This window comes from Microtus pennsylvanicus, chromosome 2 (genome assembly GCF_037038515.1).
Source record: "Microtus pennsylvanicus isolate mMicPen1 chromosome 2, mMicPen1.hap1, whole genome shotgun sequence".
NCBI classification, from domain to species: domain Eukaryota; kingdom Metazoa; phylum Chordata; class Mammalia; order Rodentia; family Cricetidae; genus Microtus; species Microtus pennsylvanicus.
Window position 1 is genome coordinate 20027778 of NC_134580.1, and position 27030 is coordinate 20054807.

Sequence of the window (27030 nt, forward strand, 5' to 3'; positions counted from 1 at the left end):
TAGCATGAACCTGGTCAAGAAAGAACTGAAAACTGTAATATAACAGTGTTTTGATTGGTAAAAATTCTATTGAGTTGTGTTAATTGTACATATATGTTAGCTGAGATTTCTGTCCTGCCTGACCCGTTAGCCATTCAGCCCCAAAGAAACACACAGAAATCTATACTAATCATAAATTGGTTGACTATTAGCTCAGGCTTTTTATTAACTCTTATAACTTATATTAACCCATTATTCTTGTCTATGTTAGTCACATGGCTTGGTACCTTTTTCAGCAAGGTATTTTCATCTTGCTTCCTCTGTGTCTGGGTAATGGCTACAGACTGCGTCTTTTCTCTTCCCAGCATTCTCCTGTTCTTGTCACCCTGCCTTTACTTCCTGCCTGGTTGCCATGCCTATACTTCCTGCCTGGCTACTGGCCAATCAGTGTTTTATTAAAATACAAGTACAGGGTACAGACCATTGTCCACAGCATACACGTGAAAATAAAATACTGTATCAGAAAATAGTTGTACAAATGATACCTCTCCTCTTCCCCTACTTTTTTCTTCCCTCTCCTCCCTCCCCACTCCCCTATCCTCTCCCTTCCCTTCCTTTTCTTGTTTCTCTTCTCCAGCCTTCTCTTTTCTTCCCCACCCCATCTCTACATGCTTCTCTTTAGGATCTCTCTATGTAGGACTAGGAGCTCTCTAAGTAGAGTAGGTTGGACTTGAACTTGTGGCAAATCTGCTTTTGCCTCCTTAGTTCTGGGATTACTGATGTAAACCACCTTGCCTATCTATTTTCTGATAGAGTGGGATGGACATTTAGTATTTCTTTAGTTCTGTGTGAACATCTTACATTGGCATATTTTGCTATAATTTTTAAAATGTTAATGTCATTTGACTGGAAGATAAAATCATGATTTCATTGGTAGTTTATCCAAGGGAAAACTTTGGATTCATAACTTTACAATATTTCTCAAGTCCCAATTGGCTAAATTATGTATTTATTATATGAGCCATGAAAGTAATATTTGAAGAAATCTAGGGTTTCTGTAGATTAATGGTGACGGCCAGTACATTTCTTCTTAGTATAAGATAAATATAAAGTATAAGAAAAAATTTTTGAAGAATATAGTCTTAGGGTTACTATTGCTGTGATGAAATTTATCAAAAGCAACTTGGGAAGAAAAAGGTTTGTTTTCACTGAAGCCTGTCAGGGCAGGAACCCAGAGGCAAGAGCTGATGCAGAGGCCATGGAGGGGTGCTGCTTACTGGCTTTCTCTCCATGGCTTGCTCAGCCTACTCTCTTATAGAACCCAGGACCACCAACCCAGGAATGGCACCACCCACTAGAGGTTAGGCCCCTCCCATATGAATCACTGATTAAGAAAATGCTCTACAGGCTTGCCTACAGCCCAATCTTACTGAGGCATTTTTGTCAATTGAGGTTCCCTCCTCTCAGATGATTCTAACTCATGTCAAGTTGACATGAAATTAGCCAGCACAAGTGTTGAGTTCAAAATTCCATGTGAGCCACTTAGCAAATTTTATTCATTTGTTAAGCATCATGTTATTTTTTTTTCCCTATAACCCTGTGTTGAATCTGCCATCTGCACCTTTCAGGTGAATTGATTGGTCCTTAGAAAGTTTAACCAGCTTGCAAGTGGCATTGCATAGGTCTGTCTCTGGCTCCACAGTCCTGTTCCTTTCCTGAAGAAAGTAAGATTCATAATGACGGAAAGTGGCCATTTATACCCAAGTTCCATTGAGCAGCAGCACTTGTGCGAACACTGGAATGATACAGAGAAGAGCACCATGGACCCTGCACAGTATGCACTGTTACTGCAGCAGTAAAGGGATTCTAGAGAGAGAAAAAAACTTTATAAGCTCAAGATGTGTATAAGGAGCTTGTATAAGGCATGATTATGTTTTATAATTATTGATTTCTAAGTTACCAGTTGGTTTATTTTTAGACACCGGATCTGTCCTAGCAAGAAAAGTGCTCCGATATCAGATGAAAAACACTCTGCAAGAAAGAGCAACTTCAGGCAGTGATGGCAACTTTTCTGAAGATGCCCTGGCGAAATTTGGTGAATGGACCTTCATTCCTGACTCTTCTATAGACAGCGTGTTTGGCCACAGTGATGATTTGGATAGCGAAGGTATCTGTTTTAATTGAAGGTTCGCTGCAGCCCACATCTACACATTGGCATTGAACACTAAGGACTCATATGAAAAGCTGCTTTAAGTCATTTGGGAAAGGGAACAAAATGGGATGCGGTTAAAGCTGTGGCTGGAGAAACCACGTCTTGGGCTTCCCTGTGGAAGCCAGAGGGCTTGGCCACATGCACTCTTAGAGCAGGATAACTCCTACCCTGGAGTTGGGGTTCATACCCTGACATCTACTAGGTTTTTGTGGCTGTGTCGTTTTTCTGACCTTTTTACAGTTAGTGATGCCAGCCTTTCAGGATTACAGGTAGGAAGTCAAGAAAATCTAGGTAATGGATCTGGACGACAATTGGCGAATAGTTCTTAATTTTATAATGGCTCTAAAACATTACTATTTTAATAATTCACCTGACATAATTTTTAAAATTGATAGAACAATATGTATGATGATAGCAGTTATGAATAACATTTCATACAATTCAATTTGCTAAAAAAATGAGCTAAGGGACTTGTTATTTTTTTTACTCATTTAAAAAAAATTTTTAGTGTATAAAGTGACAGGCGTCATCATAACACATTTTAATACATCTGTAGCTTTTTACTTTGCTCATATTTAACCCCTATGACCCTTCAGCATCCACATCCCCTCTGGCTGCTCCACTTACTCCTGCAAATAGCCCCTCTCTTATGAGCCTCACTTATACTAATGCACACAGCAAAATTTCATTTTTCTTCAGAATTAAATAAAATTCCATTGTGAGCTTTCCAGAATTTTTCTTTATTCATTTGTGAATTGTTTTATGTAATATTTCTGTTTTGCTAATATCCGTGAGCACAGGAGGTCTTTCTATCTTTTGGTATTCTCTTTCAATCTCTTTTCCCAGCATTTTAAAAATTCTTCCTTGTAAAAATCTTTCTGTCTTCTCAGAAAGGGTTTATTCTTGTGTATTTCATTTTCTTAAAGCTACCATGACACTTTTGTTTATTTCTTTTCTGTCACATCTGTAGATCTCTGACAAGCTGCTGATTTTGTATTGTGATGTTATAGAGAAAGGTGTTTACATGCTGTAAGAGTTTTCTGATAGAGCATTCGAGGTCCTTTAAGTACAGGGTTTTGTCATCTGCAACTAATAATTTGCCTTTTTTTCTTTCCTGTGCAACTCAGGCGCTTTTTAAATTAATATACTCTGGTGAAAGCTTTGGGTGAGAAGGATCAAAGTATCATTCATTACAATCATTTCTTTTTGTGGCTGAGATTTGAACCAAAAGACCTCATACTTACTGAGCATGCTCATTCCATGAAATCACTTCTCCCACCCATTAGGTATCTTTGAACAAAGAAAGATGCTAGAAAGGTAACATAAACATCAATATCAAGGCACTATTTCCTTATGTAAAGAGTATTTTGCCAGACCCTTTCCAAACATGTAACATAAGGCCATGATGACATGGAATAGCTATTACAGTGTATGTGGATAGTTAAAATATACACTCTCCTTTATTAATATATTTTAATATAATATTTTATCAGTTCTTTGATGCTCTCACCCATTTTGATTATATTGTAACGAGATCCTTTTGGGGTGTAGACCCTAGACTCTCTGCAGGGGTCAGAATAAAAGCCACAACAAGTGAAAAGGACTTTTCCTGAGGGCAAACAAACTCTCACATGTGCTTTTTCGAATCAGTCTTTTTATTGTTCTGTCTCAGTTCTAACTCTCCTACTTCAGATTACTCCCAGCTTCCTCTAGCTTCATCTTCTCTCTTCTAGCCTAAAAACTCTCCTTACAGGAACCTTGAAGAGATAGAAAAAAAAAACACCAAGAGTTACCTCTCATTGTTTAAAACACATTCCTAGAAGTGATTAGGAGCTGAGCCATTGCCATGGGAACACAAGGGTCCAAGGTTGCATGAGTAAAGCTGTAACCAGATGGGGGTGGGGCACAGTGCCCAGTGACAAACTTGGAGACATAGGTCTATTGTTAACAGACTGGCAAGCAAAGAATTGGCATGCTTATCTTAGGGTGCTTTGTGTAGTAACCTTGGTTGGACATCTGCAGCTTTGACCTTGAGCATAACTGGAAGGCTTTAAACTCATGATCCATTTACAAAACACCTTTAGCCCAGTTTGAGCTTGCTTTGAGGTGAAAGTGAGATTATTGTGTGCAGTTAGTCTGAGCCAGAAAAAGAAGCAGGCTTTTACGTATCTGCAGTACTCTTGGGACAAACAGATCTAGTTATGAAGCAAGTCCTAATATATATATATATATATATATATATATATATATATATATATAGATATAGATATAGATATAGATATAGATATAGATATAGATATATAGATAGATATAGTCAAAATCATATATCCAAATGAAAAGTCATTTTCCCAATCACCCACGGATAAATGTGACCATAAGAATGAGATGCAGGACTGGAGAGATGGCTCAGCTGTTAAGAGCATTGCCTGCTCTTCCAAAGGACCCGAGTTTGATTCCCAGCAACCACATGGTGGCTCACAACCATCTGTACTGAGGTCTGATGTCCTCTTCTAGCAGGCATATATGCAAACAGAATATTGTATCCATAATAAATAAATAAATATAAAAAAAGAATGAGTTGCAATCATGAGATTACATGTACACATTACATGAAATGCATGGCAATGGAGAGGTATCATAGCTGTTATTGCCCAAGTGGAATCACAGAAGAAAGCACCAGTTTTCAGAGTCAGTGGTCAGCAAGGTTTGCTGACAGGAAACCCCATCAGGGAATACTTCCTCTTGTAGGTTGACATCTGAATTATCAATGGCTATAAGCTCTAATTGCATCATGGCTTGCAATAGCCCGTGACAACCACTCCTGACAATCTATAGCCCACTCCTCCCCTAAAACCTTCCATATCCACATCCATCTAACTACCTCCCCAAATTTGTATCCAATTTAGTTGACATATTTAATTAATTTATAGAGTGAGCATGGCACCATGCATGTACAGAGGTCCGAGGACCACTTGCATGAGTCAGTTCTCTCTCTTCACCATGTGGCTTCTGGGTATCAAACTCAGATCACCAGACTTGGTAGTAGGCATCTTTACTCAGCCATTTTTGAGTCTTTTATTAAAATAATTAATAAAATAATTTATACTATAGAATGAGTTAGACTTACATATTCAATCAGAGAGTTAGTGCTTATATCAGGATTTATATTACACAATATGAAATTGATTTTTTGATATCTTGAATTTATAATTTACATTTAGCACTTAAGTTCATTTTTTTCTTTCCAAGCTAAAGAGTAGTAGAATTGAAAATCTTACCTTTTTTCCAAAAATGTTTATTTTTGCAAGTATGACTTCTTCCTTCACATAATTTCTGAAAACTCATAATTTCTTTTCATCCTCATTTCCCTCTCATGAAAGAATTATTGCTAGTCATAGGTATAGCTCAATAATACGTACTTGTCTAGAATGCATGAAGCAAGATGCCTTGGGTCAGTGCCCAGTACTGCTAAAAACAAAAACAAAAATAAATGACTTTAAAAACTGATGCCATCTGACCCCCAAATATGAAATCCTGATGAATCATATTCATGATTGTTGAATGTCAAATGTTGATTGCCTTGGCGGGCTACTTAGTCTAGGGTTAGTAGCCCGCCTGGCGGTTCAGTTATTCCAGGGTCACGGAGAGGCACTACCTGGAAGATATGGGCTAGGAGACAGGAAGAAGGCCATGCAAAGTTTGTCAGAGCCTCCGTTTATTACAGATGGGGTATAGCTTTATATAGAGTAAAGAGTTGGGGGATGGGCACAGGGTTCTGGGCTCTTGCCGCGTGGTTCACGTTGGTCACATGGTCCGAGTTGGTCACGTAGGCAGGAGGTTATCTTCAGTCAGGTCACTGTAGGCCTGGAAGTTGACACACCTAGCTCCCTAGATAGTTTGGAATGCGGGGTGGGTTCCGCTAACAGATAGCTCTCATTAACAGCCAATTTGAGTGTGGGGTAGGCTCTGTCAATAGAACCATTCTTAACACAATTAGGGGTGTGGGGTTCTCTGCAGACTCCCCAGGGTGATGGTTCCTGTAATGATTTTAGGAGGAAATTGGCTCCTGACAGTCAAATAATTTAAAGTGTCCTTTCCAATATTTAAAACCAAACTTAAAATCTGTAAGAAACTATAGAGAACTGGAAAAAGAGTTGGTCATACCTTTGTGCTTCCTTGCTTCGCTTCCTCTACACATATTTACTACTGCATGTGTGACTGTTGACTTTCTTGACTTATTTCTCCTGACCATGAATAACTTCAGCATTGGGTTATCCTTATCGAACACTGAATGCTGAGGCTGATACAGGTATACAATTAATATACATGAAAGAAAAAAGACAGTAGTTGAGTTTTAACTGAAAAAGCCAACATTAATTACCATTTTTATTTCATATTTTAAGAAAATTAAGTTTTTTGTATGTGTGCATATGTGTGTGTATATGAATGCATGTTGTATGTCTGGGTGTGTTTCAAGGAGGACAGAGGACATCATGTATCTTCCTTTTCTGCTGTTCTTTCCCTTATGTCTTGGGAGCAGAATATCTTGCTGAGCTTGGAGCTTGGTTTTTCCACTAGGCTGGCAGTCAGTGAACCCCCCATTGTATCCTCTTGTGCCTCCTGCGCCCCCAGTCCTGAGGACACCCATGTCCTCAGGTTCACGTGATAGCTGCTGTTTTCCAAATGCTGGCTCTCATGTCTGTATGGAAATCACTCTTCTCCGAGCCTGCGAAGTTTCTGCTAATGAAAATATTTAAGCTTCCTGACTGAGTTATGAGTTTTTTTCACATGGTTGTTATTCTTTTTTCACTTTGTTATCCTTTCATTTCAAAGCAGGCAGTGAGAACTCAGTTCTTGTGAAAAAGAAGTCGAATTCGATTAGTGTAGGAGAATTTTATAGAGACCCGGCTTTGCAGCGTTGCTCAGCAAATTCTCAGAGGCATTCCAGTTCCTTGGTAAGTTCCATGCTGTTTATGCTAAGTGCTTGGTCCTGACATTCTCTTGTTAACTGAACTCCTGCAAAGCTAGGTGTGATTACCAAGGAGTTACCTGATACTCAAATGCATACACATGAAAACATATTAACTTTTAACTTGGATTCATACATCTACATCTGTCTTGAGAATTATTGAATTTTATGCACACAACTAATATTCGTTTTTTTTAAATTTTTTTTATTGAAAAAAAATTTCCCCCTCCTCCCAGCCTCCCATTTCCCCCCCTCCTCCCACTCCTCTCCCCCTCCCCCCACTCCTCTCCCCTTCCCTCTCCAGTCCAAAGAGCAGTCAGGGTTCCCTGCCCTGTGGAAAGTCCAAGGTCCTCCCCACTCCAACCAGGTCTAGGAAGGTGAGCATCCAAACAGGCTAGGCTCCCACAAAGCCATAACATGAAATAGGATCAAAACCCAGTGCCATTGTCCTTGGGTTCTCATCAGCCCTCAGTGTCCGCCATGTTCAGAGAGTCCAGTTTTATCCCATGTCCTTCAATGGAAGAATGGATGAAGAAAGTGTGGAATATATACATATTAGAGTACTACTCAGCGGTAAAAAAGCAATGACATCTTGAATTTTGCATGCAAATGGATCGAAATAGAAAACACTATCCTGAGTGAGGTAACCCAGACCCAAAAAGATGAATATGGGATGTACTCACTCATAATTGATTTCTAGCCATAAATAAAGGACATTGAGTCTATAATTTGTGACCCTAAAGAAGCTAAATAAGAAGGTGAACCCAAAGAAAAACATATAGTTATTTTCCTGGATATGGGAAGTAGACAAGATTGTCGGGCAAAAAATTGGGATCTTGGGGGTGGGGTGGGATGGGGGTAAGGGGAGATGGGGAGAGAAAAGTTTCTGTTTTTTAAAATGAAAAGACACACACCTTTCTATGAGATGCCTGATATTGAGAATGACACCAATTTTAGGTTGACTTTCAAAGATGAATGCTAACTTAATTTTTGACGATAATATAGTATTGTACATTCAAAATGTCTTTTTATTATGGAAATAGCCTTTAACTTACCCTTATTGTATGTATATAAGACACATAGTGTAAAATGATTATTATAATAGAGGAAATTAACATGTCTCACATCATTTACTATACTGCCAGCAATGACAAAAGTACAGTAGTCTCCCTTAATCTGAAAATTTGAAGTGGAAAGTCTTTTGTTTGAAATAGCCTTAAGAATTTTTAAATGCACTGTATCTCCAGATTTAATCTTTCTGATATAGACTGGCTGGAGTTTTATTTTGGTTTATGAAAGTGAAAAGCTAAGAGATTTCATTAGACGTGATTGTGACTATGGTACTACATACTATGCGGTTTCCAGCATCTTCCTCACAAGCATGCAGCAGGACGTTACTGACCACAGCAATGTGCCTGCACATACAACATAGACGCCCTTCTCCCTCTCTGCATTTGTACCCTTGACTCAGCTTGCCGTTCTTTCACCTTTCCCACTCTCTGGTAACCTCTGTTTTACTTTGTGTTTTTCCTTTCATCCTTCAAAATAAATTCATTTCCTTATTTGTTTTCTTCTTTGACAGTTTCATGTATAAAATATAATCTACAATAGTCATTTTCACCCCCTTTTTCTTCTCTCATGTTTCTCCCTCTTGTGCTAAAACTCTTTTTCCTAAAAGACCTCCTGCAACTTTTATGTTGTGTGTGTGTGTGAGAGAGAGAGAGAGACAGAGAGAGAGAGAGAGAGACAGAGAGAGAGAGACAGAGATAGAGACAGAAGAAGAGACAAAAAGGGAGGGAGGAAGAGAGGAAGGGAGGAAGGGAAAAGGGAGGAAGGGGAGGAGAAAGGAAGAGAGAGAGAGAGAGACAGAGAGAGAGAGAGAGAGAGAGAGAGAGAGAGAGAGAGAGAGAGAGAGAGACTGAGAGACTAAGTTTATTAGGGCTGCTTATAGGAGCCTGGGTAGGAAGTTCCTTACTGGAGCATGGACAACCTGTCAGTGGTTACACCACAACTGAACTCACTCCCCTTCCTCTAGCAGGATTCACTATCAGCCAGTAGTCCCCGGGGATGGGTGGAGCCTCATGAGCCTTTGCATGATGAAATGCTGGCAGGCCCAGTTTTGTGCATGCCTTGTGTGATCAACCACAGCACAGGGTGTTCATAGGTGCAATGGCTGCATCAGATCTCGACAGTGACCTTGGGAAAGAAGCTTGCCCACTCTCCAACTCATTTTTCCTTTCTGCCCCCTTCTAAAATGTTCCCTGAACCCTGGAGAGGTGATGCAGATACCTCTTTCAGGGCAGGGCAGTCCAGCATCTCCTTTTCTCAGCTCTTTGTTATAAGTCTCTATTAGTCACCACCTGCCGCAAAGAAGAAGCTCAACAGGTAAAGGGACTTGCTGTGCCCTCCTGCTGACAGCAACTCCTGGGACTCATACAAGGTAGAAGGAAAGTGCCAACCCCACCCAGCTGTTTTCATACCTCCACACACAAGCCAGGGCATGTGAATCCCCAAGCCCACATATATCACACAAAATTAATAAAATAAAAAAGAAGGTTGTCTAAAGAAAGCCAAGATATTTAGGGATATACATATGTCTATTATTTATTACTATAAAATCAGTCATTTGAAATCTCCCTAAGTAATTTGGTCAGTGTATAATATGAATGTATCATTATATTGTGATACCTGTGGTATATTTGTTTCATTGTGCATGCATTTACTAATAATGTGCTAATTCAAAATAAAATAAAACAAAAATCAAGACTCTTATTTAGTTTAGATATGAAGATAAATACAGTGAGTGATTGTAGGCAAATATGATAAAATTAGGTAACGGTGCTTGTATTTGGCAGTTGTAATTATTACAAATAAGTTACAGCTTCTGCCTTTCAGTTTCCTGATTCTTGAACCTAAGGTCATGGCCTGGTAACCCTTCAAGTGCCAGCACCAGAATGCCCAGTCTGGAGGGTCCCTGGTTCTAGGGCAATCTGGATCGCAGAGTATGACCCTTCTACAAGTACATAAAACAGAAGGGCAAAGGTCAATACAGAGGCCGTCTGCGCAGTAAAATTCAGTTTTCTCTTACTTTCATCTTTGAACTCTTTTCTTCCCTATTTCTTCCCCCAGCCATTGTGAACTCCATCTAGTCTACTCACATTTCCTGGTTGCTTCTGTATAGAAACGTTCTGTTCTCACAATCAACAAAAATTATAGCAATTTTACTTGTCATTGTTTATTTAATAGGGTCCCGTTTTGGATCATGAAGATTTACTGAGAAGAAAAAGAAAAATATTGTCTTCAGATGAGTGTCTCAGTAAGTATCGGGAAATCATTTCAGCTAAGTAGATATTTGGGGAAGGATCTGTGGTTTTTTTTAATTTGCTTTGATTATTTAAATTTTCTGGCTGTCTATTTGAACTTACACAACTTTCGTATGTATTTACCTAATGATTACGGAGGCTGCAGAAAAATAAAATAGAGTTCTGTCAGTCCAAAGATTTACATTTTATAACTAGTATCAGCCCACATCTTTTAGGAGTTTTCTGAAATCCAAGTTCTATTTCCTCAGGTCCCACTCCTCATTTTCTCCCGCAGGTCTTTGTTTTCCCAGCACCTGGTTAAATACTTCTGTCTGCTCTCCATCCTTGTCACTAAGCACACACCGTAGTCTGATCCTTTTACAGAGCCGCCTCCTGATGTGGAGAGGCATTCACTACAGCACAGACACTATGGTCTGGTTTTCTTACAGCGCCGCCTGCTGACATGAAGAGGTCCATTTTCACCAGGTAGAGTCACCCGTGTGTGCACATGTTCATCCTTTGTTTTTGTTAAAACAGGGCCATCGAAGCTTCAGCCTCACATGAGACATTCAGATAGTTCTTCTTCCCTGGCCTCTGAGAGAGAATACATCACATCCTTAGACCTTTCTGCCAACGAACTGAAAGATATTGATGCCCTGAGCCAGAAGTGCTGTCTCAGTGGCCACCTGGAGCATCTTACCAAGCTGGAACTTCACCAGAATGCACTCACTGGCTTCCCTCAGCAGCTGTGTGAGGTAGAGTCCCTTTGCCTTTTGAATCCCCGAGACCCTGCAGGGCCCCGCGTGGCTATCCGATTTGCATGGATTAAGCGCACCTGTTTAAACAGATTTATAATAACCTCAGAGTACCTGAAATGTGTCCCTGGTGCGATAGGGAAGATATTTTAAAAACATCCTCTTGGCGTGGTTTTACCAAGAGCAAGTTCGGATTTGAATTTTCTACTTCTCTCTCCCTATCTTCTATAGTCTGCCTCATAAGGGATATTTACTCCGTATTTATTGAACATCATGGAACGCATCACATAGGGAAAGAAATAAGGGATACTTTCAAAAAATCTTTAAGAGGTTTACAAGGAATGAAACCGACATCACTGACCCGTATAACAAACTGCACCACAGACTTCTCACTCCATATCTATGTAGCTTCCATATGTTACTGTAGAGCTAGATGTTTGTTTTATAAGGTTACTTCTAACGTACTTTTCATTGCTGGCATTTATTACCACTATATATATATACACACATGCATTACTCCTGGGCATGGGGCATGGGAGAGTACATAATTTAAGATGAGACAGCTCTGCTTTTGCTTAGCCTACAAAAGCTAGTTTCATGGGAAATCCTAGTCAAGTAAGAATGGTTGTTGTACTGTTCTCTTAAAGCAGTAGTTACCAAACCTGGAGGGTCGTGACCTTTTGGGCGTCAGATGATCCTTTCACAAGGCTCAAATATGAGATACCCTGTATATCAGATATTTACATTGGGATTCTTAACAGTAGCAAAACTACAGCTATGAAGTAGCCATGAAAATAATTTCATGGTTGGGGGTCACCTCAACACGAGGAACTGTATTAAAGGGTCACGGCGTTAGGGGGGTTGAGAACCACTGTCTTAAAGGCAGGTTACACACAGATAGGCTGAGCAGACAGTAGAATAGCAGTCTTCAGTGTTAAGTAACCTCAAGGAGAATTATTAACTCTGTCCACTAAAAGTTCCTTTCTCTTAGAACGTAAGCGATATTTTTATCATACTGTATTAGCACGGTTAAGTCTATATAGGTTTGGGGCATCAATCACCCCATTATTGTGGGATTCACAAGGTATCTAAATAACCTTTCAGAAGTTGTTACACACTCTAATAGAAATTGCCCCCGGGAGAGCCTGTGTCTGATAGATTTAACCATGCGAGTTGGATACATCGCAGTAGCCTTGACTCATCTTGCTTGTAACAGAAGTAATTTCTAAAAATAAGCTAAGTTGAGGCATCAACTTTATGTTTGTGAATTTGCTTTGGACAATCACTTATGGAATTTTTAATGTTTTAACTCATGCTGCAGCAGGGATGGTTGACCTAGTAAGTATACTGAAGTTATGTTGAGCATTGTGGTTTTATTTTTTAAAATCAAAATCAAAATCCCCATTGGTTCTAGATTGCCATGGTATGAGAAAGGAGAAATGGTACCGAAGCTCTTTCTCACCTAGTTTGAAATACTGAAATTTTATCTTCCCAGACTCTGAAGTGCTTGACGCATTTGGATTTGCACAGCAACAAATTCACATCCTTTCCCTCCTTCTTGTTGAAAATGGCATGCATCACCAACCTCGACGCCTCTCGAAATGACATTGGACCCACAGTAGTTTTAGACCCCCTGGTGAAGTGTCCTAGCCTCAAACACTTTAACCTGTCCTACAACCAGCTCTCTTCCATCCCAGAGAACCTCGCCCAAGTGGTGGAGAAACTGGAACAGCTCCTATTGGAAGGGTAAGACCTGCCTCATTAGGACAGCAAGCTTATATTCCACCGAACTTAGCATGGCTGAGAAGGCATGGAGATATTTCTATAGCAATGAATTTAAAGCAAACATGGCAAAAGGTGGAGGCCATTGTTAATTTAGGCAATTTTATCAGTTGGAATCTTCACGGTTAATTTTGAGGCATAAATGTGCCTTGAAACTGTACTTGGAGGGTGAATTGATTTTATACCTTTACACTATAAAAGCATTCAAATTTTAACCCTCAGTTTTGTGTTTTCCCACTAGAAACAAAATATCTGGGATTTGTTCTCCCTTGAGCCTGAAGGAATTGAAGATTTTAAATCTTAGTAAAAACCATATTCCATCCCTACCTGAAGACTTTCTTGAGGCTTGTCCAAAAGTGGAGACTTTCAGTGCCCAGATGAATTCTCTTGGTAAGTGTTGTGTGCTGACCGCACCCTTACCAGACCTTCCAGAAAGGGACATATTATGGGTGTTTTAAGACGTTACAGGCGGTATTTCAGTTAAAAGGTGCCACAGTTCAACAAACCAAGTTGGCAGGCTGATAATGAAATAAGCCATCAAGCCAGGGAAAGGCATGTGGAAGACAATAAAATGGATGCATATTTCAGTGAAGGAAGGTCACATTTGCTTGATTCCACTTACAAAACATTCTGGAGAAGGTCAAACCGTGAGCGCCAGTCAAAAGAGCCGTAGTTATCATGGGCTGGCGAAGAGAAAGGGCGGAATAGGTGGTGACTGGATGACAGCAATGACGGACAGCTGCCATGTTTATCAACACACAGGGATGACCTTGAACTAAACAGTGAATGGTGACACTGTTCGTGTCAGAACCGGCCCCTTGCTGCAGCTGAACTAACACCGATTGACAGGTGGAGAAAAGGGGTGTGGGGAGGCCAGGCAGGGAACAGGAAGTGGATCGGCCCCACCCATATTTTCTGTAAAACTAAAGCTGTTAAAAACCTATATACACATACACACACACACACACATACACACACACACACACACACACACACACACACACACACACAAAGAATTATATAAATGTGACCTTCTGAATCTTGTTAGTGTTGCTTGTATATATGTATGTTTTTAGGACTGACTACTTGGTATTGGATAGCTGGTTAAGAAGGACTAATCTCCCTCTCTCAGTAGATGTTAATTGCTTGTAGTTCTTCATATGTGGGTGGGGCCTTGTGGAATTTCTCTCCTCTGGGTTGGGATGGTAACTGGTTTTGGAATTGCTCAGGTCCTGCTCGGACAGCCATGTTGTTGAGATTTCACGGGCAGAGCCTCTCTGTGCCATATTAAGAACCCACCATTCTGCAGCAGAGTTGCTGGGCCACTGGCTCTTAGTATCTTTCTGCCTCTGCTTCTGAATCATTCTCTGAGCCTTAAGCGTAGGTCTGTGTTGTGGACGTCTCAGTGGGGGCTGCGTGGCCCATGACTGGTGCTTCATCTGTATTTTAACCACTTGTGGCTTTCTGTGATGATACCTGTCTGATGCAAAAGGAATCTTCTTTGATGGGAGGTGAGAGCCACACTTATCTGTGGGCAGAAGGATACGTATTTGGAGTGCAGTTAGGATTATGCTGGTTTAGGAAGATGGCAGCCGTAGGTTCTTCTCTGAAATCCATGATGCCACTACTCACAAGCGTGTGACCCGACTTACAGGACTAGGCTTGATTTTTCCTTCTGTTGAACAGGCCTTAAGTCCAATTGTAGTTACTATCTGGATAGCAGTGCCATTGTTGAACCTTTAGAGATACCGTGTCATTTTTATCCATTGCGATTGGTAGGCATCACCGCTAGGTAGCGTTGTAATTTTAAAAATCCGGAATGAGAGAGAAAGATGCCATGAAACAGAGCTCACGTGGAAGGATTTTTTTTTTCTTAATTAAGGGACAGGGGATGGCAAAAGAGGGGAGAGGAGGGAAGAGACTGGCCTCTGAGGATAGGAGTGGTAGAAGCTTAGAGAGAGGCAGAGAGGTAGAGGGCGATTTAGAGAGAGGTAGAGGGAGAAGCAGAAAGAGAGAGAGGGAGAGAGAAAGGGAGAGAGAGATGAGGGTGAGCACGGGCCACCTTCTAAAAGGGAACATAGTGGATGTGCACAGAAGGTGCTCTTAGTGGCTGCAGCTGAGGCTCTATCCTGTCAGGACCCACAGGGCAGGCCAGTACAGATGCCTGAACACTAACAGGTCAGGCCGTACTATTATTCCTCCCTTGGCTGACTGTATTCCACCTTCTGTGGTCATAAAAGCTAGCTCTCAAGAAGGGTACTTTTGTGTCAAATCCAGCAAGAATCCTCGAAGTCCTGTTTCCAAAGGACTTGGTGTCTGCAGCAGCAGGAACGCAGCAGTGACAGCCTTTATTGGCTTAGTGTCTCTTGGATACCAAGACCGACAACTTGAGAGGTGTTTATCACTCCTGCAGTTGGATAGTCTATGGCTTTTGAGGGAGGCGTTGTCATCCCGAGTGGCATTACTTCGTTTAGACATCTTCTCTCTCTCTATGCATATTGTTCAAGGTAATAGATACAGACCTAATTCCTTCCTGTTACATGTAGATATCCTGCCTTCCAAGCACCACTCGCTGAAGATGCTCTTTTCTCCAGTGTGAATTTTTGGCATTTTTGTCAAATATTAGATAGCAGTGGTTATGCACACTCACATTTGGGTTTTCTATTTTGTTCTATTGAGTTACGGGTCCTTTTTTGTACCAGTACAATACAGTTTTTATTACTATAACTCTGACATATAGTTCATCTAAAATGGTACCGCCCCTGCCTTTTCCCCATTGATTTGGCTATCTGGAGTCTTTTCTGGCTACATGCGAATGTTAGTTATTTAGTTTTTGTTTTTCCTTTTCTGTGAAGAATGTTGCAGGAAACTTGATTGGGATTGCATTGAATCTGTAATTGCTTTTTGTAGAAGGGTCTTTGTAACACTATTAATTCTGCCAATCTATGAGCATAGGAAATCCTATTTTGTTATTTGGTGGCTGTTATGCCCAGATCCACGAAGTCCCCCCAAAAATAACAAAGAAACTGAGTCCCATATGTAAAAGCAAAGAGCCTTTATTTTATGCAAGTATGCAAACTCAGTCTCTCTGTATGCCCAACATATTGGAATAAACAGAAAGCTGCAAGCTCAGTTAGATTTGGATTTTTATAGTAGTAAAACTGAGGGCAAGGGGTTTCTGAGGTTCAAGACTCCTGATTGGCTGACATTTGTCTCGGGGTGTCCTGGTAAGTGTGCTGGCAGATGATCCTATCTTCAAGGTTGGAACCTTAGGCCTTTTCTTTGGATGGTCTGTTCTTGGGTGGTGCTCTGATAATCTCAGTTTGTGGTTCTTCCCGCAGCCAGGTATTGCTTCAGGGTAAACCACTGAGACTCAGGCCTCCATTAAATTTATGGCTGAGTTCTACTCTGGCAGGTGATAATGGTTGGAAGCAAAGAACTTCCTTTAGGTGGTGTGTTTCTATTTAGCTTATCATGGCTGGCTCCTACATTTCCCCCTTCACAAGCCCCGATGACAGGACCAAATCATGGGTCCTGCCTCCCCGTGGTCTTAAGGAGGTATTATTGGGACCTAAGAATGACTTACGTTAATAAGTCCATTAACTGACAACTCTGGGCCTATTTTTCTGGTATATCAATGGGCACTATAGGTAGTTATCTTGTCCCCCATGCCAAGGAGTTCCTCCTTCTCTCAGCCTTTCAATCTATTCTGGGCAGGGAGCATGGGATGACGTGTTCCTTTCCGCAACTACTACAAGCTGACATTGGGATGTTGTTATCAGGGGCCTAGCAGGTTGCAAGGTAGGGAGGGAATTTAGGCAATGGGGCATTCATCAAACTTCATTGAAGGGTCAGGGAGTGTTCATATTAGCTGGACTGGTCCACATCAGCTTTCATGAAGTTCAGGGTTCACCACCATTCAGAACAGGTTGCAGTCAGCTGCTTAGATGCATCTGTCAGCCAAGTGGAAGCCTACTGAGATAAGTTTATACTAGGAACAGAAATTAAAATTTATGTACTTAAAGAAAAATCCATATTGTAGAAAAAAAGCAGATAACGGGCATCTGTAAACAGAAGGAATAAACTCATGCCTTTGAGTCCTAGCAAATACTACAGATTTTGGTTAGAAGCATGTATATTTTTCTGCTGTCCAGAGAACCATGCATGGTTTGGACAGAGATTAGAAACACCTTTTAGTTTATATCTAAGAGGCAACTATAATAAATCTAAAATCTTGAGCTTGTGACCCAAACAGTAAGGAGTCAAGCTTATTAGAACTGTGCCATAGAGGGGGGAAGAAATAAGAAACATTTCCCATATCTTAAGCTGTGTTTATGTCTTAAGTCTTTTCTTTTAGACCCTCAAAGCTTATGAACGTTTATATTCTCATACCTTAAAACATTTTTTTTAGGAGAACTAGTAGCTTTAGAAGGAGCTAACAAGCTGGCTGTAGCTTTGTGGAAGGATCTGGATACCTTTTGCTGCTAAACTGACATTATAACTGCCCTAGCCATCAATACTATCAGAGATCCTAGAAGGATAAATAAATTATATCTGAGTACAGACCAAGTAGTTTTTAAATCTATTAAAATTGATAGGTACCAGATTCCATATACAGTTAGTCATACCCAGGTCTCCATAGCATTGGAGGCAGAAATATCCAGAACAGCAGTCTTATAGTCTTAGCCAGGCCCATAAGGTAAATATTTTTCCTCTGGAACAGGGACATGGAAAAGACTGACCTTATTTTGTCTAGGCAAAAGTGGTGCAATCAATTCTCCAAGGTCCTGCTGTTTGTCCACAGTCTGGACTGGGTCCTGGCAGCAGGTGTTGCATTGGGGCATCTCGTCCAGTGGTCAGCAACATCATAATCCAGGTGGAGATATCATAGTGTCCCATATCTTCTTTGGAGAACTTGCGTCACTGCTAGGATCTCAGAGTCTCTGACTAATATAATAGGCATTTTAATCATTATTTTAAATGCCATATTCTGCAGATCTCTGAAGTATGAGGGCTCCCTAGGTATGTCTGATTAGATAAACTTAGTTTCTCATTACTTGTTTTAAGTTTGGTTTTGAAAACATCTACAAGAAACTAAATAAGGCTTGTTTCTGTAACTAATTATATCAGTACTTTAAAGATGACTGACTAACTTGTATTTCCTAACAGTCTATAATAAGCTAGCAGCTTTTACAAGACTAGAAGTCCACACTCTGTAATGATTTTGCACTAAAGCTAATAAAGAAACTGAATTAGCCATTCCGAGGGTAAACACAGAACAAGTTTATATCTAGTTGTTAATGCTGTCTCCTGGGAAGGCAAGGAACAGGTCCCAGGGTGAAATGGGAACAGAAGGGAGTCTAAGAGCTAGCGTTGCCCTAGGGCAAACCGAGACTCAGGTCTACCTTCCTGCTGATCTATCAAACCCATCTCGGCAGGCTGTACTAAGTTGCCCTGGGAAAGCTCCCTTGGGCCCTACATTTTTTTCCCCTTCACAAGTACCAATGACAGCACTCAATCATGGGTTCTGACTGTCCAGGGACTCAAGTCGGTGATACTGGGACCTCAATACTATCAGTCAAACAGTATTGACCTGTACTCAAACAAAAGCCATTAGTCTGTGGATAAGAAGAAGCAAGATCATTAGGGGCCTGTTAGAGCTGTAAGTAAGGTGGTTAACAAAGGAGACCAGCTGAGCAAGTTTTCATCCAACTTCTGTGTGAGCATTTTGTCCTCTATCATTAACAAGGCCATTGAATCTCTAATTATCCCAGAGTGATTGACATAGAAACAACATTCTTTCCCCAGAAGAGGAGGTCCAAACCTCTTAGTATCAATACAAAAACTTTTGACTCAGCTTATCCAAATAGCTTAAACCCAGCAAAGTTAGCAAAGCCAAGTTGGCTAAACATACATTTTTAAACCTGAACAGAGACCTTGAACAGGAAATACATTTTAAACCATTACGGTTTTTATAGTAGTAAAGGTGGGGGTGAGGGGTTTCTGAGGTTCAGGACTCCTGATTGACTGACATTTGTCTATGGGTGTCCTGGTTAGTGTGCTGGCAGGTGATCCTATCTACAATGGTTGGAACATTAGGCATTTCCTTTGGATGGTCTGTTTTTGAGAGGTGCTTGGGTAATCTCAGTTTATGGTTCTTCCTGCAACCAGGTTATTGCTTCAGGATAAACTACTGAGACTCGGGCCTCCATTAAACTTCTGGCTAAGTCCTACTCTGGCAGGTGATAATGGTTGGAAGTAAAGAACTTCCTTTAGGTGGTCTGTTTTTATTTAACTCATCGTGGCTGGCTCCTACATGAGCCATACTTTTAGGAAGTAAGATTGTTTTATGCCTCTGTGTAAAATGTGAACAAACAAGTGGTATATTACTGGTTACTGCTCTTATTGAGTTTTCCAGAAATCTCGTTAAAATTGTAATGTAGATGTCCATTATCTTGTTTTCTTTCTTTAGCTGCGATGCCCGCCTTACCTTTTTCCATAACGAGTCTAAAATTATCTCAAAACAGTTTCACGTGCATTCCGGAAGCGATATTCATTCTTCCACAGTGAGTTCATTGTTATTTCACTTCTAAAGCTGAATGAGCGGTTACATAACTTTTAGAAGCAAAGCAATGGTTTGACATGAGCATTTATAGACCCGTTTTTACTTAACATCAGATATATCTCCTTAACTTTTACAGAAACTTATCATGTTTAGTGTAGGGATAAGCAGAATAATTAATTGCAGCATCTTATTTAGCTAAATAAGATGGCATGGGCTGTGTATTTGTCAGACGGATGTTGGTTTCTTTTGGGTTTTAGCTGCTCACATGGGGGTTATTTGTTGCTTGAACACTAGTAACCTTTTTCATTTGTTTCAATGACATTTTCCTTGAAGATTAGGAGAATATATATACAGTTCCCCATCTGGACAGGATGAGTGGCTGGGGTTTGGGGACTTTTTAAATTCATCAAAGACCCAAAGTTTAGACATTAATTCAGTCTAATTCAAGTGTGTCATCATTTTAAGAACTATTTTATTCATGCGTGTAAAACAATCATAGTTTATATGCACAGGTATGCATGTTATAGGCAAGTAAAAGCCACAACCTAATAACAGAGAATGTCAGGCAAACAAACCCATTAGCATAAACCTCTCTTTTCAAAACTCCTCTCATGTTCTAATTGTGCCACGTGGACATTTTCTTTGGTTTTTCTCATCATTTTAGAAGGTGACTTCTGACGTCATGTCCATTTTATAATTTCGCTAGAGATGAAGTCTCTTCCCAAGGTCATAATTCATCTGTGTTGTTGAGCTCAACTTCAGATTTTCAATTTTTACATAGTGGCTTCTTTTAAACAAACACGGGGCCGTGTCTGAAATGTGTTTCTGAAAACATGGTGGCAAATCATTTACCAGAAAATGTTTACCAGGAAACAAAGATTATTTCTTCACAGAGAACTAACACTCTAATCCAGCTTCTGATTTCATCCACACCATCCTCAGGCTCACGGCTCCAGCCTGGCTTCTGGTTTCACCAACACCATTTTCAGGCACACATCTCTTTTGTGCTTCTGTTTTAAATCCACTTTGGTTTCACAAGTGGACACATAGTTGTCCAGGTAGAGTCCTGACTGTACTCAAAAAGACACTGCTTTGGGAAAACATAGCGACTCTTGCTTGTCCTGAATACATTCCTGATTAGACTAGTAAAAGTAATCTCCAACACAGCTTCTACTCCTAGTTTTCAAGGGCTTTTCTGCCACAACCAAAACAGCACATAGTAAATTTTTTAAGAATATAAACAGTGCTTTGTAGACCCAAACTCTAGTCAAGCAGATGCTAATGCTGTGTTAGCTGACGATTAATACATTAAGTTTCTAATACACCGAGGGAAAGGGATCCGTGTATGCATAAAAGCCTGCTCTATTTTCTTTCTGTCTTTATTCTCTCCACACACATGCACTCTTGAGTATTAAGGTTTTCAGAAAACTTGAGAAGCACTGCTTGATGAGGGCAAGCAGGTCACATGGCAGGCTTACCCATGCTTTGTCCTCTCTCACTGAGACTAGAGCATATCCACAGCTCTAGTGATTAACTCCAGAGCAGCTGCTGATAAGTGAAAGCTATCCATGGAGGGCTAGTGGGGGCTGCACAATCATGAACCCTGGAGAGGAGGCAGCATCTCAATGACCGCTTGTGTATTTGTTCGTCATAATTTCTCATGCTCCGTGAGAATTTAGGAAACACTGTTTTTTCCCCTCATTTTGAGAGAGATGCTCTATTGTCCAAAGGGAAACTGGACCTCAAATTTTCTTTCTTTAAAAAAAATTTTACTTAACGTATATAAGCTGTAAATATGGGATACCACATGATGCTTTGATGTATGACTATCAAGGGTTAATATATATGTCACTGCAAGCAGTTTTTTTTTTCTTTTTGGTGAAAGACCCCAAACATCCTTTCTTACAATCACAGTGCCACCATATTTTCATCACAATAGACAAAGTGACCAATTTTGCTTCTAATCATCCTTATTCACTTCCACCTCTACTCTAGAGGAAAATGCCTTTTCTTCTAAGTGCTGTATGAGCACACAAGCTCAAGTTCATGTTTATATGTAAGTGGCGTAGCTTTAAAAATTATGTCTAATTCTCAGTCTGGTTAAATTCACGATGACGTTGCTTTGTGTCCTATGAAAATTCCCACTTTGCTTTCAATAGAACATCATGTCGTCCACAGCTTGCGGTCCTTGGACATGAGCCACAACAGCATTGAGCATCTGCCGGGGCCTGCACACTGGACATCTCTGAACTTAAGGGAACTCTTCTTTAGCCATAATCAGATCACCATCTTGGACCTGAGTGAAAAGCCACACGTGTGGTCAAGATTAGAGAAACTGCATCTCTCTCATAATAAACTGAAAGAGGTGAGAGGTCATCTTTGCTTTAAGTCATCAGATACTTGGGAAGAGATTTCAGCTGGTGTTGCCACAAGTCCTTTCAAATCTGTTGGCATTTTTCGCTTTGGAAATGAGATGTGTTCCTCCGCTGTGCTAAGTGGGTGTAGTGAAAGCTCAGCTCCCAACAAACAAATCCCGAATCCTCTTGTTTTATATTTTAAAGAATTGTTACATATGAGTGTGCATATCTAATTTTGAATGTGTGATGCTGTAAGAGCGTCACCGTCTGTGACCTCTAACCTTTCCCAGAGCCTGGCAGACCCTATGTCCTATCTTCATGGGATGACAACAGGCCTGTGTTTCCCCCCTTTCTTTCCTCCATGCTTAGATCTCTTTAGTCTTCCTCTGCAGCAACCCTCACCTAAATGAGTCAGCATTGTTTTATTTACACATGGAAGGAAAATATTTTCTTGTCAAGTTCAAGCTGTTGACCAATTTAAAAGATACCAAAGGTTTGACGATCTGATGTTCAGGATTGCTGGATATTTTTTAAAACCTATACTTTTTTTTTCTATCAAATGGATGATTTCTATTCTAAGTATACTATAGTTAGCTTAAAACCTTGTAATAGTAGTCTTAGAATTATAATCCTTACCTAGCATACACAAGACTCAATGCCTCCAACTGAAAAAAAAAATAATTAGAACAGAAAATTAAACTACTTTATTAGATTGGCACCTGAAGTGTAAGTATTTCTGGTTTACTCAAAACCATAGGCACTGTGAGAGAATGGAATGAGCCACAAATAACAGTTTTGAATAAATATAAACGACTCATTTCTTTTTTCAAAATTGTGATTGATGAGGTTTATTGCTAAGAGAGATTTAGTTTTTAAAGCTATAAATAGGACCAGCTAGGTGGTTGAGTAGGTGGTAGCTGCCGTAACTGATAACCCGAGGTTCCTCCCAGGTCTCATGTGGTGAATGGAGGAAACCAGCTTCTGCAAGTTACACACAAACACACAAACACACGTTTATGTGTGCACACACAAGCATACATATTCATGTACACACACACACACCCCAAATAAAATTTATATTATGATAAAGTGGTAAATAACTCACATACCCGGGGTAAATTCTTTATTTTTGCTTGTCTTTAAAGCATCAATACTGTAAACTAAGGGCAAGATTTGGGGAAAATATTTAACTTTGTGTTAAGATTGTGCAAGGTGCCTGTGGGATCTAAGAGCCTTTCTTGTTCACTGTTGTCTTGTGTCTTGGCCATCCACACTGATTCCCTCCTACCAACAGGTTTTACCCTTTTCTGTTTCATTAAGATTCCTCCTGAAATCGGCTGTCTTGAAAACCTGACATCTCTTGATGTGAGTTACAACGTGGAACTGAGGTCCTTTCCGAATGAAATGGGGAAATTAAGCAAAATATGGGATCTTCCTTTGGATGGACTGCATCTGAATTTTGACTTTAAGCACATAGGATGCAAAGCCAAAGACATCATAAGGTCAGGCGACTTTATTCCCTGTGCTCTTTGTCAAATATGTTTCACCTTTCCCCCTGAGATGTTGATGACTGTCCAGATACACTTTAAGGGCAATGAATAGTACTATGTAACATGTGTGTTCCATGTGCTTTTCATTTAATGCATGAGTTTCTATGCAGTCACTGCAAAAGTTTATGTAGTGCCTAGTATCCAGGGAATGGTGAGAGAAGGCGTTCTCTTCCTCATCACCCAGAGGTGGAAGTCAGGTGTTCCTTGCATCATGCTCCACCCTTGGCCATTTATCAACCTTTGATCATGCTTCACTTGATTTGCTGAGGCAGGTCTCTTCTGAGCCTGGATCGAGCCAGCGTTCCCTGGAGGTCTCCTGTCTTTGTCTCCCTGAGAGACGGATTGCAGGCAGGCTGCCACAGGTAGCTTGACTTTGGAGTGGGTACTGGATTCCTGAACTCTGGTCCTCACAGATACTTATCCACTGAACATCTTCACAATCCCTGATGTTTCCTTTTGATCATATTATCGGGGGGGGGGCATCCAGATGCCTGCTGTTGGCATAAATTAGTCAGTATTCCTTAAAGTTTTATTATGACACAGTTTGGTTTCTAATTTTATTTTATTTTATTTTTTTGGTTTTTCGAGACAGGGTTTCTCTGTGGTTTTTTGGAGCCTGTCCTGGAACTAGCTCTTGTAGACCAGGCTGGTCTCGAACTCACAGAGATCCGCCTGCCTCTGCCTCCCAAGTGCTGGGATTAAAGGCGTGCGCCACCACCGCCCGGCTTGGTTTCTAATTTTAAAAATGGCCATAGATTTGAAGAGAGCAAGGAAGGATGCCTGGGAGAGTTTAGAAAAGGAAAGGGGCAATGGTGTAATTACATTGAAATTTCAAAAAAAATTAAAAGTATAACAATGCATAGCATAATTTCAAATGTATTCTTCTGTATCCATCTTATTTTTAAAACAACTTACATCTATAAAACTTAAGCATGGTATTTCTTGAGCATCTAGCATGTCAGATTAGCTTCAATTAATTTTATATTGTTTACTTAGAATAACAATATTAATATCATTTGATAGTGTAATAGCTTATATAGTTAAAATGAACAAATAAATGCATTTTATTCTTTTATCCACAACTAATGCAAATATATCTCTTTATTATATATGCCATATATAAATATCTATTTTATTATATTTAAAATCTATGAACATATACATGTACATATAGCATAGCCAAGGTGGCCTCATTATCAAACTTTCATTAAAACAGGCTTTGATTCTATGCCATTGTAATGCTTAAAATTTATAATGGATAAGACTTTACTTGTACTGTTTAAACAATCTCCCACATAGACATTTGTAACATGTATATATGTACACATTACATTTTAATAGGTATTGCAAATGGGTTTTGGCATTTTGGTTATTTCTAGTGTTGGGATAATGTCATTAGAATTGTCAATGCTGCCAAATATCAGTGGCTGCTCAGAAATCACTAACGGGATATATGTACTGGTAGCACACCAGAAGGCGTGTGTCTTCTTGATTCCATGACCTTTACGGTTTTGCGTGCTTGTGCCTTTGCATTCACTGTGGAGCAGCTTCGGCAGGGCCCAGTTCCAGCACACTGCTGGGCAGGCTGTTTCATTGCTTCTGTCTTTTTAACACCAGGTTTCTCCAACAACGGCTGAAAAAGGCAGTGCCCTACAACCGAATGAAGCTTATGATCGTGGGAAATACTGGCAGCGGAAAGACCACGCTGCTGCAGCAGCTCATGAAAATGAAGAAGTCAGATCTTGGCATGCAGAGTGCCACAGTTGGCATAGACGTCAGAGATTGGCCTATCCAAATACGAGGGAAAAGGAAAAAGGACCTTGTTCTAAATGTGTGGGACTTTGCAGGTACTCTTGGCATTCTCTTAGTTTTTGTTTTAAGTAGAAATTTTAGAACGGAATTTCCTGATCTAACAGAAAAACAGCTGGTAGATCCTAAGCGATTATCCCAAGCTACAGATTTTGCCCAGAATAGACATTACTCAGAAAGAAATGCCAGCACCCAGCAGAGGTGTCTAAAGTAATCCCCTGGTTGTCAGCTAATAGACATTTTCAAAGCTGTGTGAATGTTGTCTGCTGATCACTTTCTTCTCAAATCCCAGGATGCCTACCCTCTATATAACTTTAATAGTGATTTGTGTCTATTATGTGGAAGACTAAAGTCTCGGACATCTTCTTCCAGGTCGTGAGGAATTCTACAGCACGCACCCCCACTTCATGACCCAGCGAGCTCTCTACCTTGCTGTGTATGACCTCAGCAAGGGACAGGCAGAGGTGGACGCCATGAAGCCCTGGCTCTTCAACATCAAGGTGATCTCTTCTAGCTACACGGAAGTGGAGCAGGATCCCACTCTCTGTTATATCTTCTGTTTCTGCTTTTTGTTTGCTTGCTTTCATGTTTTGAGGCCTGGTTTCACTGTGTAGCCCTGGCTGGCCAAGAACTCTCTATGAAGGATCAGGGTGGCCTTGAATTCACAGAGATCTGCCTGCCTCTATTTTCTGAGTATTGGGGATTAAAGGTGTGCACTCCCATGCCCAGCTATATTCTGTTTTTTTTTTCTTTCTGATGTGTATATAAGGTGATATATTTTAAAGAACAGTTCCTCCACTTGTTTTGAATCTCTCTTCTTTTTTTTTCATTTTTTCCTTTTCTTCTCTTCCCTCCCCTCTCTCTTTTTTCTTCTCTTTCTCTCTCTCCGTCTCTCATTCTCTCTCTCCTCTCTTTCTTCCCTTTCCTTTCTTTTGTTTCTAAGTTAGAAACCCTTAGATTTTGTGTGATGATACGGAAGTGAAGCATCCCACAATGCTGCCTGTCACCGGCCTCTGAAATCCTTTCACACTGTAAAGTCTGAAAGCACAGACACACGGCTGATCTTGATCATACTGTTTTGTTAACCACCATACCAACTTTCCCAACATCAGATGAAGTGTAACAAACACTCTGCACATGGCTAGTATATTTTCAGTGGCCTTTAAGTATGAAGCCTTCAGATCCTGCCAGGCAAATGGTCCCAGACGGTTGGCCTCCTTTCTTTGATGCCTCTGCTTTGCTATTTCTCTACCATCTACCGCTGCCTTGTTGATGGGCATTTCTTTATATGACTTTTTGAGTTGAGCTTGCAGCAAGAGTCCCTGTGCTCACTCTGTCGCCTCAGTGAGGTCCTCAGGAAGTTTGCACCAGGACATCTGGACACGGAATTTGGTAGTTCATGGGTGTACCTGATAATCTGGATCTTTCTTAAGCATCTCTTTTCTTGCTAATATTATAGCAGATTGGGCAAATAGTATAGTGGCAGTAAGGTTTGTTTCTGTGGTTTTGGTCTTTCATTCTCCAAACTGAATGACTTTAAAGCGATTTTGTGCTGCTCTGGCGGAGCTTGGAGTTTACTGAACACTTCCTTCCTTTATTTAGAAAAACAGCTCACCAACAACCCGCTTTAAGCAAATGTTAAAATAAAAGGAAAATTACAGTAGCACAGTTATTTAAGAACCTGGAAGGTGGTAAGAATTGGACTCAAAAAGACATAATAATAGCTTGAAAATCGTTATATGATTATCAT

At 40.3% G+C, this 27030-nt stretch overlaps 1 protein-coding gene across 4 annotated transcripts in view; it reads left to right on the plus strand.

The window, feature by feature from the left end:
• Lrrk2 (leucine rich repeat kinase 2) overlaps nt 1-27030 on the plus strand; it is a 128106-nt gene that overhangs the window by 48637 nt on the left and 52439 nt on the right. For 2 of the 4 annotated variants that reach the window (XM_075960407.1, XM_075960406.1), the window contains exons 20-30: nt 1958-2146; nt 7025-7146; nt 10407-10476; nt 11000-11217; nt 12713-12963; nt 13241-13389; nt 19472-19565; nt 21743-21929; nt 23242-23423; nt 25089-25318; nt 25653-25780. In XM_075960407.1, the coding sequence (XP_075816522.1) occupies nt 1958-2146; nt 7025-7146; nt 10407-10476; nt 11000-11217; nt 12713-12963; nt 13241-13389; nt 19472-19565; nt 21743-21929; nt 23242-23423; nt 25089-25318; nt 25653-25780 (1820 nt within the window). The remainder of the gene's footprint in view (nt 1-1957; nt 2147-7024; nt 7147-10406; nt 10477-10999; nt 11218-12712; nt 12964-13240; nt 13390-19471; nt 19566-21742; nt 21930-23241; nt 23424-25088; nt 25319-25652; nt 25781-27030) is intronic. The other 2 variants (XM_075960409.1, XM_075960408.1) reach the window with 1 other exon arrangement.